General features: G+C 34.7%; 1 protein-coding gene across 2 annotated transcripts; it reads right to left on the bottom strand.

Moving 5' to 3' along the window:
• Positions 1-223: 223 nt before the first annotated feature.
• LOC120255941 (E3 ubiquitin protein ligase DRIP2-like) lies at positions 224-13,135 on the bottom strand. 2 transcript variants are annotated; one of them, XR_005535149.1, is made up of 8 exons: positions 12,792-13,135; positions 10,714-10,813; positions 8,149-8,479; positions 7,567-8,000; positions 7,429-7,479; positions 4,058-4,125; positions 3,894-3,966; positions 595-616 (listed from the first exon to the last, which is right to left on the bottom strand). XR_005535149.1 is itself a non-coding variant. In XM_039263704.1 (7 exons), exons 1-7 carry the CDS (start codon positions 12,964-12,966, stop codon positions 455-457), a joined length of 1,326 nt encoding a protein of 441 aa, XP_039119638.1. In that variant the 5' UTR covers positions 12,967-13,129; the 3' UTR covers positions 224-454. The 2 variants fall into 2 exon arrangements, 1 of the variants encoding a protein (XP_039119638.1); XM_039263704.1 differs by lacking the exon at positions 4,058-4,125 and having other exon boundaries at positions 224-616; positions 12,792-13,129.
• Between the last annotated feature and the right edge of the window lie 1,844 nt (positions 13,136-14,979).

Here is a 14,979-nt window from a genome sequence, read left to right as displayed (position 1 = left end):
CACTTGCTAAAATTCAGTCAAGCACCAGATTTACTACTTCAAAGACATCACACAACTCTGTAAATACATGATCTTGCAATTTCAAGACAAAGTTATATATATATAATTTCTCTTTTGTACATTGGCAATACAACTGATGGTTGAAATTTAAACACTTACATTACATTTTGCTCGAAATACATGACCTCTTGATCATCTTGCAGAAATGAAAAATAAATTGTGAAATCAGAAAAAGAAAGACATTTATGCAGGGAAAAACAAAACCCTTTCTCGAAAACCGATTAAAAAAGAGGGCAACTGATGCCTAGTATCTAAAAAGAAAACTGAAAAATAATGAAAAACAAGGGAATACAATAGGTTGAATAGTAGCACACAATGCTTGATTTCGAAGCTCAATGGTCATACGATGTCGAGCATTTCTTGGAATGCATGTTTGGATATGCAATCAAAGGGACTAGACTTTACGGCGATATGATAAAACCATCACGAATTCCTTGGCTGAAGTGCCAAGGAATGCCGGGACTTTTATTGAAGAACCCGACCGCAACCAAAGATCTATCAAGTTGTGCAGGGCCATTGTGGGAATGATTGACTGCCCCCTGCATGTAATTTCCACCTGCCATGGCAAGTTCAATGATTTGTCGGTCAGAACAAAAATATTTGAATCTGAAATTTGACTTTAGGTTGATCTAGCAAAACTTGAAATGGATCAAGCTAATCTGCCATGTGCATGGTTTGTACAGTTTGGTTAAAGAAGAACATGCAAGAAATAAGATGTTTAGAATGTGTAAGTAGTGAAGTAAAATTGAAGTCAACAAAGACAGAAACATTGCGCATAAAACCTTATATTGACACCCAAGAAATCTGATGAATAACAAGTTGAAATGTCACAAGCAAGGAATGGCAATAGAGTAGGGTAGGGTGGGGCGGGCGGGGCGGGGCGGGGGCGGGGCGGGGGCGGGGGTAGTTGAGGCCACCACCACCCCACCTAAACCATTCCTTGCCCTGCATTAAATAGTGCTATTCTAAATCCCCAACCGGCAGCACGGTTTTCCCTCACGCCCGCCGCATTAATATTATTATTATTTTTTTTGCCACGCCATTTATTATAAAATACTTAACTAATAATAATAATAACATTAAAATAAAATCATGAAAACCCTAAAAATAACCTAGCATATATAAGGGTAATTATGTAATTTTTTAACGGCAGGGCGGATTTAATACAGGTATTTACTAGAACTGCCCTACCCCCGCCTCGCCTGCACTCTCCTAAAAAAAACCCGCCCAATCGGGGCAGATTGGGGCAGGACAGGTTTGCCATCCAGCCACAAACAAAAAGAAAGAAAAAGCCAAGGAAAAAAAAGACAAGTTTATTACATAGATGAGAAGTCACAAAATGCTTGGACAAAAAGTTCATGCATCCAACAAATATCCAACACCCTCATACAAAGTTCATGTATAAGCTTTGGAATTTATGTACTTATGAAGCCCTATCAAACAATCTAGCTTACAGAACAGTATATCAATCATGCATAACGCATGAAAAAGTAAAAGTAGGAAAAAAGAGTTGGATGATCTCAACGTGGCTTAAAGATTTGTACTATTTTTCTGAGGACATAGATCCCACAATGAAAACAAAACATAAATGTCGAAGATAGAGCAAAAACTTTTGCAGAAGTTATCTCCAAAGTCGGGGTTTCTAATGTGGCACGACTTATTACCTGCAGTGCATCCTTTTAAAGGTTAGGGAGCCCAACTTGATAAAAATTTTGACGAAAACCCTCAATTTGGGGTCAAAAAACATATTTAAACAGTATAGAGGGATTATATTGAAAATTTTCAATAATCTTGAATGTGAGAATGGTTAGCAATTTTGTAATAAACTGTATCTTTGTTTCAATGATATACGGCAAGTTTTCCTGGTTGAGGCCTAGACAAGGTTTGTTTAATATACATCTTGGTGAAATGAATTTTCACCGTATAAAGACCGCTTCGAAGAGGATGATAATTGAAGAAGATTGGACAACTTCCAAAGGAAAATGATACACACACACACACACACACACACACACACACACACAAAAAGACCTTAAGTTAAATGATTTACGATCAAACCAAATTGGATATTTTTCGCACTTCATAAACTGATCATTGATAGGTTTCAAGACTGCGGCACAGACAACTTCATGTTTCTCAAAGTGTACAAGAAATGGGATAATATGACTGAAGCAGTGCGAAAGAGAATTTTGGAACATGATAAGAATGATCTTGGTGTTTGAATAAAGCATGAGCTTTTAATCAAATGCATGATCATGTTGGTGTAGAGAAGGACAAAAGAGTAGCTTTTCTTGGGATTGTACTGCACACTCTAAATCCAGAATATTAGGTGATGAATGGTTGTTCCAAGTTATCGGTTTTGTTGCTTTCACTACACAAATAGTTTTATCCAGTTGTGTTGCTTGCACTACGCATGGTAGTGTCCTCATAACAGATTTCTCTTCTCTAAATTTGCACCTTGGATATTTCCAGGTACTAGGTTGGGTGAAATAGATATATGAGGAGACCAGGAAGCCAAAGTTATACAATTCAGGGTTGGATATCTTTCAAAGTATTATAGACAAAAGATATGTTTATAACTGGGAAGTCAAAGCTTTCAATCTATAGAACATGGAAAACAAGTAATACACTGAGGGTTAAAGAAGTGAAGCATATAGTTCAGGTGATTCATAAGCCTGTGACTTCAGCAAAATGCCGATGAATATTGAATCTCAGTCAAACTTGTTGTCATAGATAACCCGATGAAATTATAACCATATGGGCTGGTACCAGCCCCAATGGCTAGAATACTTGATTAGTAAATATGTTTCATTATTGATGTTATTCAGGGATTGACGAGACTGTTTCATATAAACTTCATGTCCCAAACTTGAAGGATTCTCACGCAAAGCATAAAATCATACAAGATTGCAGTCTAATGGTTTTCAAGATTCAAATGTTACAAACAAGTTCTCGAAGAAAAAGAATCGAGAAAGCCTGGTTATGTTATGGTGTCCACATCTCACACTTTATATGCTCACAGTATTTTGCAAGGGGCGCTTAGTAAGCTGTGGCTTCTTCTGAACTAGGATCACAAAAGAAAGATCCAGCCAATTTTGACTTTCTGTAAACAAATTGAGTATTACCGTGCAAAGACTTAGTAAAGGTTATCACAAATTAAATTCAAGTCAACTTGAGCTTGGTTTGCTAGACCCAAGCCAAATGCAAGCCAAATAAGTGACACTAAGGCGAACTGCTTAAGATCAGCTCAGCTTGTACCCTAATACCAAAGGAAATCAAAGATTCCAATGACAGTAAATTTAAATTTTGAGGTGTTCTCCTAAAAATGAGGTAATGTCTTAAAGCATAACCAAGGCGTTTACTTTCTTCTTTGTTATAAGCAAAGCTGTGATTTTTGTGATGAATATAGCCCAGAACAAACAGGGCCAAATTGACCTCAATTGGGTTGTAAACTAAATGATCGAACCAAGCTCAACCAACCCGCAAGCAGGCCCATGTACTGACAATTCAATTCACAATTCCAAACAAATTCCATACTAACTGATTATATCCTAATATTTGTCCTCCATCCTAAATGGGTCTATAAAATTATAATATCAATTGAATAATGTGTAGCAAATGCATTCTAAAAGACATTTTATGCACGGCTGAAAAGATCATGTATTTGCAAAGCCATTTGATTTACAGAATTATTATCAAAATAACTTAAATGACCATAAGCATGTGCAGGAATGCAATATTTTCCTGTTTGTTTACCATTTGACAAATAGATTATCCAGATCAAATTAATAATCTAATGACCTTTTCAGACAAAAAAAAAATTAAAGACTCACCTCAGCTTCACTCGCAAGACCAAGTTTCTTTACAAGGTACTTTTGGATGAAAGAAACTGGCAGGTTTCCATCCCTATGATCACAAAATTAATTATAAGATGCATGCCAGAAAAAGTTCTAGAAAATATAAAAAATTTCAACAGATAGAACTCAATGTCATTTACCTAAAATATGCCATATTCAAATGTCCACCAATTGTAAAGTAAAGTTGTTTCAGTAACAGCACTTCTGACTTTTATGTTCATGATGGTAACAAATGAAAAATAAAATAAAATAATTTAAAAAAATGATGATATCAAGTTGCAATAAAGTAATGAAAAGGATAGTTCACATTAAGAATGAATAAATAATAAGAATTGTGTTAGTAAATATGATGCACATGTAAACATGCTACAGGAGTGTTTCTACCGCTAGCTAAAAAAGGAACAGTGTAAAAGAAGGGTGAAATAACCGAAGATATGGGCATTGTATCCCACAAACTGGAAAAATAGCACTACAAAACATAAACTCCTGACTAAAAACTAAGAATTATTAAATGCATACTTAAAAATAACATCATTCACATACAGACATACAAAAACCCTTCAAAACTTGCTGTGCAATTAGATAAACCTTCGATAAAGAATGTAGTTTGCATTCATGTCCCTCAAAATAAACCAGGCCAATTTTGTTATTTAATTAGCTAGTTGAAGTTCAACCATAGTTTCAGTTAAATAAGTTGGACAGTGAGGCAGCCCGCAGCGACAGTGGGAGATGCACAAAGAACATGTTATGCAGCACCAATATAATTTTCCAGGATATATATGTATGCAAATATTTATATTTCTAGGAGTTTATACATAACACTCTAGAAGGTAATTAGAACATCTGACAAAAGATTATATTGCTATTATTTTTTATCAAGCCAAACAAGAAAAGATTAAGATATTCCTGTATAACTTATTTCAGGGGTATATAAACAAAACCATAGAAAAGAGCTAGAAGACCATCGAAGTAAAAATGAACTCTTTCAATAAATATAAAGGCAAAAGATGAGGACAGGATTAACAATGTATTTCCACTGATCACTTCCCAAAAAATGATATTAGCATTCAGGAGGAATTATAACTATTCTCAAATGTGAACAAGTGCCATAAAAAATCCCTAACAGCTAATCCTCATCAATGGAAATATGATGAATAAAAAATTGCAAGAAAGTCCTTTTGCCACTAGAAGCCTGTGGCAGTTTTTAACCATCACATACTCTTTTTTACACCAAAGATGTCAAAACATTTCTCTAGACACTTTTTAGCCAAAACAATTGACAATGTTTGGTCAGGTCATGAAGGGCACATAGAACAACATGCTGAAACCTTTGACAAGTCTAAAGAAACAATAGGCAGAAGTTTCATGAATAGTTAAGAAGTCCCATGGAAAACAGAAAATAATAGAAGCCAAAAAAAAAAAGAAGAAAGAAGTCCATTCTTGCACTTTTTGTTTGACAACAACTTTGGTGAAAATGAGAGCACATAATCTGACCTGCGCAAGTTACCACCTTCTATTTTACTAAAACTATTTCTGTTGTTTGAAGTGCTAAGGCCTAGACCATAAAATAAAGCTACTCAAGAGTAGATTTTCCTTAATAATTTCGTGAACATCGCTTAGAGAAAATGAAGTCATGAAGGTATTATAAAAATATCCAGAAAAAATGGTAGAACAAGACAAATCTAATGAGAGGGAAATAGATCAAAATCATAAAGAAGGCCAATGAACTAAATGATATTTCTTATAAAAATTTTAAGCTTGAACTTTTGTTTCTTACCATTTTTATATTTAGCAAGTAGCTGAAACTAAATCATATATAATGCTTGTATAAGAGATGCCCCAAACTATTAGCCCTCTATTAACTTTAATTCTTCAATCAAACAATTGTGGTGACAGGGGTATCTGCTATCGAACTAAGTTTGGCATATAGTTAATAGCTAGATAATGATATTTATAATGTACAAGTGTAAAAATAGTTATTATAGTCCAGATTCACTTGGACAGCTTGCATACGCATTTCACGAATATGTTGATATCTTTAAGTGCTACTACAATTGTAACTGTAACTAATACTTTATTATGCTTCAAAACAAAAGAATTTCATTCCATCGCGACACTAGAGGAAGGGTTAGCTCTAATGTATCTTTTGGAAGCGTAAGGCAAATGAAGGTGAAGCTAGGTCATTTCTAGAGAGCTCGAAGTATAAAAATGGTTTCAAGTTTCAACTTTCAAGTCTGTAAACCATGAGTCGATAAACCAATCAGATTGTGAGAAAAACACACCACTTGTCATGTTATTATAAATTCCTGCTGCCTCATGCAAATGATGACCAGCAAATTATAGATACAATCTAAAAATGTTTCCCTTCCTGCACCTCCATTATAAGTTCATGTCTTTTTAGGGAAAAGGAGGGATAGGAAAATCTAAAAATACATATAAAAAAATTAAAAAAAAACTGGCACCTCTCACCAGTGAAAAGGTTTGACTGATCAAACATGCAAAATAATTCCAAACCCACTCTTCTGTATCTTAGAGATTCTGATTTCCCTATTTCTTCAATATGAGAGCTGATAGCTACAATTGATTTTATGAAAGTTTATCTTCTAGACTTAACATATTACCATCCTTGTGAGTTTTACACAAAGGACAATTAAAATTAAGATTTACTTCAAATAAAAGATGAACTGTTTCTAGCTAAATAAACCTGATGAACACCCAACATTTAGGAAAGCTTTCAAGCAGAAATAAAACACCAATAAAAAAGAAATGGGAAAGACACAATAAAGTTTCTATGAAAACATTTTACTAAACAGTTTCTAAGTACTATCACCAATTTTCAATCAAGAAAATTCTAAGGCATAATAAGCTACCCTACATAAATTACTATAGTAGAGAAAAAGGAGGGAAACCTGAATGGCATTTACAGAAAAATGATGCGGGATTAACCGATTTGGTGAAAAGATATATGATTCTCAAAGGCTCCATCTACATAATAATGCTGAAACTCTTTCAAGTTTACAACCAAAGGACCACATGTCTTTTATCCACTGGCCATCATCCTCCCTATATGCATCCCTCTTCCCACTTCAAAAAATATCCAAAATGAAGAGAATGTTGAACAGAAAAGTCACAACTGCAGTCACAAGTTTGTTCTTTGGAAATAATCTAGTGACATTAAGCATTCAATACAATGAACAATCTAGCAAAATCAGGGGTCAATGTGCTAATGATCATAAAGAAAATCATCACAGAGAAAATTTCCTTTCAACAATATTAATCCAGAAATTATAAGGAAATAGAAACCGACGTAACAACCGCAGACTGTGTGACACAATATCTAACAGACAAATGATTGATCAAGTGGTTGCACTCAAATTTACCATTATGAACTATTGCATGTTTTGCAATATGAAGGTTTACCAAACCTTCAAAATAATTGAAAAGCTGCCAAAGATATTACGGAATTAGAATTGCATTCTTGGGTTTTATACGGATCGGAAAATAAACTCACCTAATCCTCAAGTAACTTGCAGAGATCTGGGGCAATGGACAATCTCCTTCTCTGAATGATTTGCGCAATGTTAGAAAAGAAGCAGAAGATCTGTGATTATAAAACGCAATTCCATAGCAATATAGGAAAAAATCTAACTTGTCAGTGGAAGCAACCAATGAGAACCAAACTGGGCTCCTCCTCCTTTCACGTTTACCAGCAGCATCAACTAGTGCTTGGACTGATGTCTCAAGCTCCTTCTTTCTCCGACTAGCTCCATTCAATCTTCTTGATCTGGCCAATGTTTGGGTAGTGGAGACACTGGCATTCTTGTCATCTTGAACATTGGATTTGTTCATATGCTCCCTAACTTTCAATTTATTGAAATATGCTTCACTATCTGGAAAATTAATTTGCTCTGCCTTCACAACAGTGCATTGTGGGCTGCTTGATTTAAGTGCCTTTGTTCTGTTAGCGGCTTCAACCAGACAATTCAAGGGTTTCCAGAGCTCAGCCCTATCAATAAAAGGATCCCTGCCACTTTCTGAATCTTGATGATTTGTCTGGCCAGATGACTCTGCCTTTGCAAAGTTCTGTGGAAAAAAAAAGTGTCCAGAAAATAAAAAAAGAAAGGCATTTTTAATGCCACAATCAAAGCAAAGACTTCCATATATGCTTCATATAAAACATATCCCAAACCATGATCTCACTTTGATGGCAACTTTACAAAACTCTGTTTACCTGCCTTCTATTTTGAGTCATCTTGCTCAGGGTCTCAGATGAACTAGAGTTCTCTGCCCGTCCATCACTGTCATTCTCCTTTTTATTGACTTCGGTAACTGTTGGACTAGGGCCACGCATAGCAGCAGCTCTTCTACCAACAGCCTTAGATCTCCTTCCTGTCAAACTGTTCTGGGTTGCTATTCTTGGTGTATTGACCACCAATGAAGATAGAGATCGCTCCTTCCGTATGACCGGAAAAGAGAAAGAAGGTGTAACTTCAGGTGCATTAACTTTTCGCCTTTTAAATGGGAAAATCTTAGCCCTTATGTCTTGTAGGTTATGGTCAGGCCTGCATATAAGTATTTGGGATTATGTTATAGGCTGTAAGATAAGGTCAAAATGAACAACCAATAAAAAAAATATTAATGAATTTTATCTTCATAAAAGTTGGTCTGAAGTAAAAAAAAAAATGAAGAACTATTGAATTTGTTATAAAGGTTAACTAAACCATTAAAAACAGCTTATCATTGATTAACAGTCTAGTATTGAACATTCTTTCAGAAAAAGCAGATTAAGAGAGTGAAACACTAGATGGTACCAAGTGCAATATGGCAAACAAGATAAATCAGGAAGTGAGCCAAAATCAAACAAGAAGGGAATTAAATACCACCGGATCTTTTACTCCGTAAAAAATTCTTTGCATATAGATCAAGTGGTAATAATATGAGCATAATTGTATAACTTATATAGCAATGACCTTCTCAACATAGATACTGCACCACTAATCTTAAACACAGGAACAAATAAAAGCTCACTTCATATGGGCATCAAGTGTGTCCTGCCACAGAACACCAAAACACCCCCACAACCCCCACACCCCTCTTTTCCTTCCTTTCCTCCCAAGCTACTTTTAAGTGAGTCGCCTTCTTTCCATTATTAAAGTATTGACCAGATGCTAAACTCCAGAAATAACTACTCTACGAAATCAAGATTCAAAAACAAATGTACTGCCAGTTTCTAATGGACTTAGTCGAGCTTGTCAATTTATGAAACATAGCATGTGCTCTCTAAATGTATCAATTGCTTCAACAGGACTATCAGTAATTTTTTATCTCAAATTAACAATCCTCTATGAACAGACAGAATATGTGGAACAGTCTAGACATAATCAGCGAGTTTATGTTCAATATATTGTTATTTTGGAAATAATATGTCTTCAGTGATGTTATTATTCAGAAAAATCCTATACATCTATATATATATATATATTGAAATCTAAGTTTGTTTTTGACACTTTCAGCCCTCATTTTCAAGACTCCAAAATTTTCATCACCACATGCAGGGAGCTCAAACAGGAGCTTCATCCAAGATGTGCACCTTTTCGAGTAGCAATTAAGAGACAGTATGGGTCAACCAATATATCCAAAATCCTAAGCATGCTCCAACAGAAACAACAATAAAAATGACATAATAAGATAAATGCATGCTTCTTGCAGGTTTCATATGACAACACCAATTCATGCCCCACTGATTTACCCTTCAATCCTTGACCTTAAATTATGCACAACTCATCTTTTAGGCTAATTTAACAACATCAATCATGCACAATTTGCTTTTCAACACATTCTCAAATACTTCCTCCACTTTACTAAAGTTTTGAATACATTAATGATGATTGGATGATTAAGTAATCAACTGTACATCAAAGTCAAATTTCCATCTTTGCAAAAATCATTCATCACCAATATCTTAGACCAGTTATTAGTTTATTTGGCTGGTGAAAGAGAAGAAAGTTGAGTTATGCAATACATTCCTGATAAACCCTCTTAGCTTCAACCCATTTTCATGGGGGTATTACATACTAATCCCACCTATCTTAAGTGATCATCAAAGAATAATCAAAATTGTATAAATCAGATACTGCATTTACAAGAGACAAACAAACAAGTAGAGACAAATACATCAGCATCATCAATACCTCTTCCCTTCTTAGTTGGCAAATATCATAATGAAAGCCCCTTTGCAATTAGCGGGAGAAAAAAAATGTATGGTATTACATACTTTTCCACATAGGATCTATTGTGTTTTATATCCTCAACTAATAATAAGAATGCAGATAAAGCTCTCTTGTATATGGAAGCTGTATGAAACATGACTGCATCTTTCAAGGAATCCAGACAAAATTAAAACTGTTGCAAAAAGTTAAACATGTAGCAAGTCATTTCACTTACGAAACCCATGATTTGTTTATAATAAAGGAATAACATATTTGATTTTAATCTTTATGAGCTCGAGAGGAATTTACACCAAAAAAGCAAGTGACATGCACAAGATAACTGTTGAAACATTCACTGACTTGCTTCTAAAAGCCTGAATTCCCTTACCATGCCTGATTCCCCTTTTCCACCCCCTTTTCAAAAGCTATTTCAGTCGAAAGGAATAAGCAATTGATTGCTCAAACCAGAAGACAAGTTGGGCCATAGTGTAACCAGAATGCCCAATGCTATCATTATGAGAAAAGAAGCTATTGGATGCTAAAACTCAAACAGAATTAGATTAACAAAATAAACAAACAAAGTGTACCTAAGCTTCTCAACAGGGATGCAACCCAAATCAATATTGCAGATCGGACAGTAATCTGCCTCCTCTTCGTTGAGTTTTTTAAGAATACACTTTCTGCAAACTGTTCCAATAAGAAAGAGTCAAATAAAAGTCGCTCATAATGTGAAAGAGGTTAGAACAAATCAAGTGTGCATATAATCTCTAAAAACTTAAAACATATGGTATATTTAAACACGTCCAGTTACCCATGCAAAAGGGCTGAAAACACTGAATGATCAGTCAGTGCGATTTTTCCTGAACTTATATAGGTATATGAATATGAGAAGCTTGTTGATGTATTTGCAAGATGATATGGTGACATGTTGAATACATAAAGCACACTGAGATTTATTCCATCTTCAGTCTATTTTATTCCTTTTAAATTTAGAGTTTCTTGGGAATCCCATAGGCAAACTGGAGACGCATAAACAAAATATAAGAGAAATAAGTTGGGGATTAGACTGCCTGGTTCATCTACCTGGATGGTGTGCCACCTATCTATTCTGATGCACACTCCACTCTCTGTTTGGGAATAAAAATAATACGAAAACAACCACATTTATGCAGGGTTCTATTAGGTTAGTAAATACAAAAGTAAATATAACCTTGCATCATCAATCAATTCTAAGAATCATGGATTGCAAAGTACCTACACAAGCCAAAGCTTAAACATATTAATGAACTAAAAAAATAAAATAGCACACTGAAGTCAAACACATAAAATAAGTTGAGTGTCTCCCTAGTAATTAAATAGGAAAGCTTGATTTCAGTGAATGGGGAATGCTGTGCTCAGATATGTAAATGATATTTCTCTTGTAAAATATTCAGACAATGCAAGTTTTACAAACAAGCAAAAAAGGAGAGCTCAGAGCAAGAAACACATTAAACTAAGCAATTCACTAATTTAGTAATTGCAATGTTCCAGACATATCATTCAAACCACCTGAGCACTAGAAAAATTGTGTTGAATGAAGTTAGGTTGTTCCCTAATGTAAGAACACTAAAAGCATTTTATACCCTTTATATTGCTGATTCAATCAAATTTGACTGCTAAAGGGTCATTGAAAGCAACCAAAAGGAAATTATAATACCCCTCCTGCATCACAAACCAGCAATATGAACTAACTAAGCAACTAACATCACAGGTGGTTGGTCCAATCCACTACTGGTTTATACCAGCACCTAAATTAATAAGCAACATGTGACACAATGAGAATCAAGAGCTCAGAGGTTAACTACAAGCAGATGAGACTGAATCAATGAAATTAAACTTCTCTTAACAATGCAAGTTACACTCCTAAAGCCACCCTAATCAATTCAACATGTACAAAGCTTGAGATTTTTCCTAAATAAACTATGTCTGAAAACCAATACAGCCAGCTCCCACTCAAACCTTCTTCCAGACAAACTGCCGCATGAGAAACTAAACACAAGCATCCAGCAAAAATGTAAAAATCAGCTACTCATGTGAAAGCATCGCGAAGTTGAATATGCAACACACTACCAAAATAAATTTCAGCTATATTACCATCTTCTAGCAGTGTCACCAAATCTCATCAAAAGAAGCGCCCAGATCACAAAATTGAATCATGTTCATTAAAAAAACAAAAAAATCACAATCAATCATTAAAAATACCAAAATTGTACGTTAAAATCCCATCCACATGTCCCAAACTGATCACTAGACGATGCAAAGTACAAACCATCATTAGAAAACATCGCACCTCTCAAATCCAATAAAACAGAGAATGAGGGCATGCAACCAAGGAATAAAACTAACAACTAATACATCTAAAGGTTTCAAATTTCCACGTTATAACACTCATTCCCACGTCCAAAATGGAAAACAAAGCCACATGCAACACAATAACCTAAAAAAAGCAACTTCCTTTTTCCCACAAGACAGAGAAACGCATCCACACCGGAGCAAACCAAATCAAAATAGCAACCCACGAAGAAAACCAAAAACCCACATCAAGGAACCCTAAAACACCGAATCCAACGTCCCAAACCAATCAAACTACCCAGATCGAAGAGAAGAGTGTCTCCAAGGAGCTCACAGGTGTGGAGGCACTCGGAGATGGTGGTGGCATCACGAAGGAGTTTGTGACAGAGCGGGCACATCATGCAAGCAGCCACAAGGTCTCTCCTCACCCTGACGACTGGCGGTGGCGGTTCCCTTGCCGCTGCCGCAGCTTCACGCGTGACTGGCCCGCCTCTCCGCCCGCGCTGCATGCCTGATGTCCCGGAGACGACTCAGAACGCATTGACCGGTGGGATCTAGGGCAAAGATGGGAGCTTGGAGGGGAGGAGAGGATAGATGCGGGGCGGCGAGGCCTTGGAGAGCGAGTGGATTGGGGACGAGGATGCGAAGTATATAATATATATAGAGAGAGAGAGAGAGAGAGAGAGAGTTGGAAATGGAAGGAAAGAAAGGGTGTGTTTTTGGCGTGCTTATGTGCGACAACAACGTGTCTTCAAGGATTCCTCTTCTTTTTTTTTTTAATTTAACTTTTAATAAAAAGTTTTTTTTATTTTTAAATATTTATTTTACAGTAATCGATAAAATCACTTGGATTTATGGAACGGCATTCATCACCTATTGGCATAGAATCCTTAGCACAAGTGAGGCAGTAGCGGAGCAAGAAATTAGATGGCAGAGAGCAAATTATAAAAAAAAAATTCAACCAATAATTTATTTTTTTAAATTTTGTTCATACGTTAATTTATAGTTTAGTTTAGAAAAATCAGATCTCATTACAAAAATTCTATTAAAAATATAATAGAGATATTTTTAAAATTAAAAATAAAAACCCAAAGGAGAAGGGAGAAAAAACCTATATATATATATATATTATTTTTTAAAATTTTGTTCATACGTTAATTTATAGTTTAGTTTAGAAAAATCATATCTCATTACAAAAATTCTATTAAAAATATAATAAAGATATTTTTAAAATTAAAAATAAAAACCCAAAAGGAGAAGGGAGAAAAAACCTATATATATATATAGCATGAAAAGGGGGAGGGGGGTCGCCGGCTCTCTGCAGCGAGGCCCTGCCTCTCCCCTGCAAGTGAGTGACAACCAAAATTGAATGGTATCCATCGCCTATTGGCATAAAATTCTTTGCACACGTGAGTGAAGACCAGAGTTGAATTTTTGGATAGGATAAAGATACGTGGTATATTTAGAAAACATGTATAAGTCTTTGACGTTAGCACATGATACTCTGAGTACGGGCGAAGACCAAGGGGTCAAATCTTTTAATCACTTGATTTTGCCAAACTGCATTCATTGGCTATTGGCACAAAATCCTTCACACACAAGCAGAAGACCAAGATCAAATTTTCAACAAAATGAAGAACGAAGATGGGTGGCATATTTAAAAAAAAACCCACACAAACCTCTGATACTAGCACTTGATACTCTACATACAGATGAAGACCAAGGATCAAATCTTCACCCTTGTAACAGGGTGAGAACATGTTTTATATTTAAAAAACCGATGCATACACCTAACTTGTTCATATTTGTTTTTTAGAAAGAAAAAAAAACACTTGGGGTTCACTTAATATTATTTTTATTTGTGTATTTACAAAGTGATTAATATAAGAAATTATTTATATATTTCATTTATATAGTGCCCATTTCTGTGTTTAGTTGTGACATAATATTCCCAGGTGATACTTTCTGACATATGATCTGATGTGTTTATTTTTTTATGGCCTTAACTTTCTCGAAATCGCCCAAAAATTGTTTGGGAAATTATCACATGAATTTAGTTTCCAAGAAAATTAAGGTCAACTTAATTTTATCATTAAAAATCTATGCTGACTATAGTCTAGTATTTTGGATAATTATATATTTGAAATTTAGAATGGTGTTAATTTTGATAGAAAAGGGATTAACAAATTACCGATCTATGAACCAACTTATCGTTTATTCCACATATTATTTAAATAATAAAGATTGTTTGAATAAATATTGTAATTTTATTAATTTTTTAATAATAGAAAAATATAAAAAAAGAAAGAAAGAAAGAAAGAAAGAAAGAAATAGAATAAAAATGAAGAGGGACATCTATGAAATTTATTTTTCCTTTTAAAAGCAAATTATTACTATTATTATAAATTAGTCATTGATAACTTTATAATATTAATTAATACAAGTAATTAATTCCCTTGAAACAATTATTATTATATCTTGATTAGAATAATGTAAGACTTATTTATCTTTTCTTTATCTAA

Source organism: Dioscorea cayenensis, unplaced genomic scaffold (assembly GCF_009730915.1).
Source record: "Dioscorea cayenensis subsp. rotundata cultivar TDr96_F1 unplaced genomic scaffold, TDr96_F1_v2_PseudoChromosome.rev07_lg8_w22 25.fasta BLBR01001245.1, whole genome shotgun sequence".
Lineage (NCBI taxonomy): Eukaryota > Viridiplantae > Streptophyta > Magnoliopsida > Dioscoreales > Dioscoreaceae > Dioscorea > Dioscorea cayenensis.
Note: the sequence above shows the minus strand (reverse complement) of the source record. Positions and strands in the feature narration are given on the sequence as shown.

Bases quoted from the DNA above. Each gene is read 5' to 3' on its own strand.
- LOC120255941 (XM_039263704.1), bottom strand. From the start codon at position 12,966: ATGCAGCGCGGGCGGAGAGGCGGGCCAGTCACGCGTGAAGCTGCGGCA. The intron at 10,814-12,791 runs GTGAGCTCCTTG...TTATTGGAACAG, and splicing joins CTCCGAGTGCCTCCACACCT to TTTGCAGAAAGTGTATTCTT. The intron at 3,967-7,428 runs GTGAGTTTATTT...TTGTGATCATAG, and splicing joins GCAAGTTACTTGAGGATTAG to GGATGGAAACCTGCCAGTTT.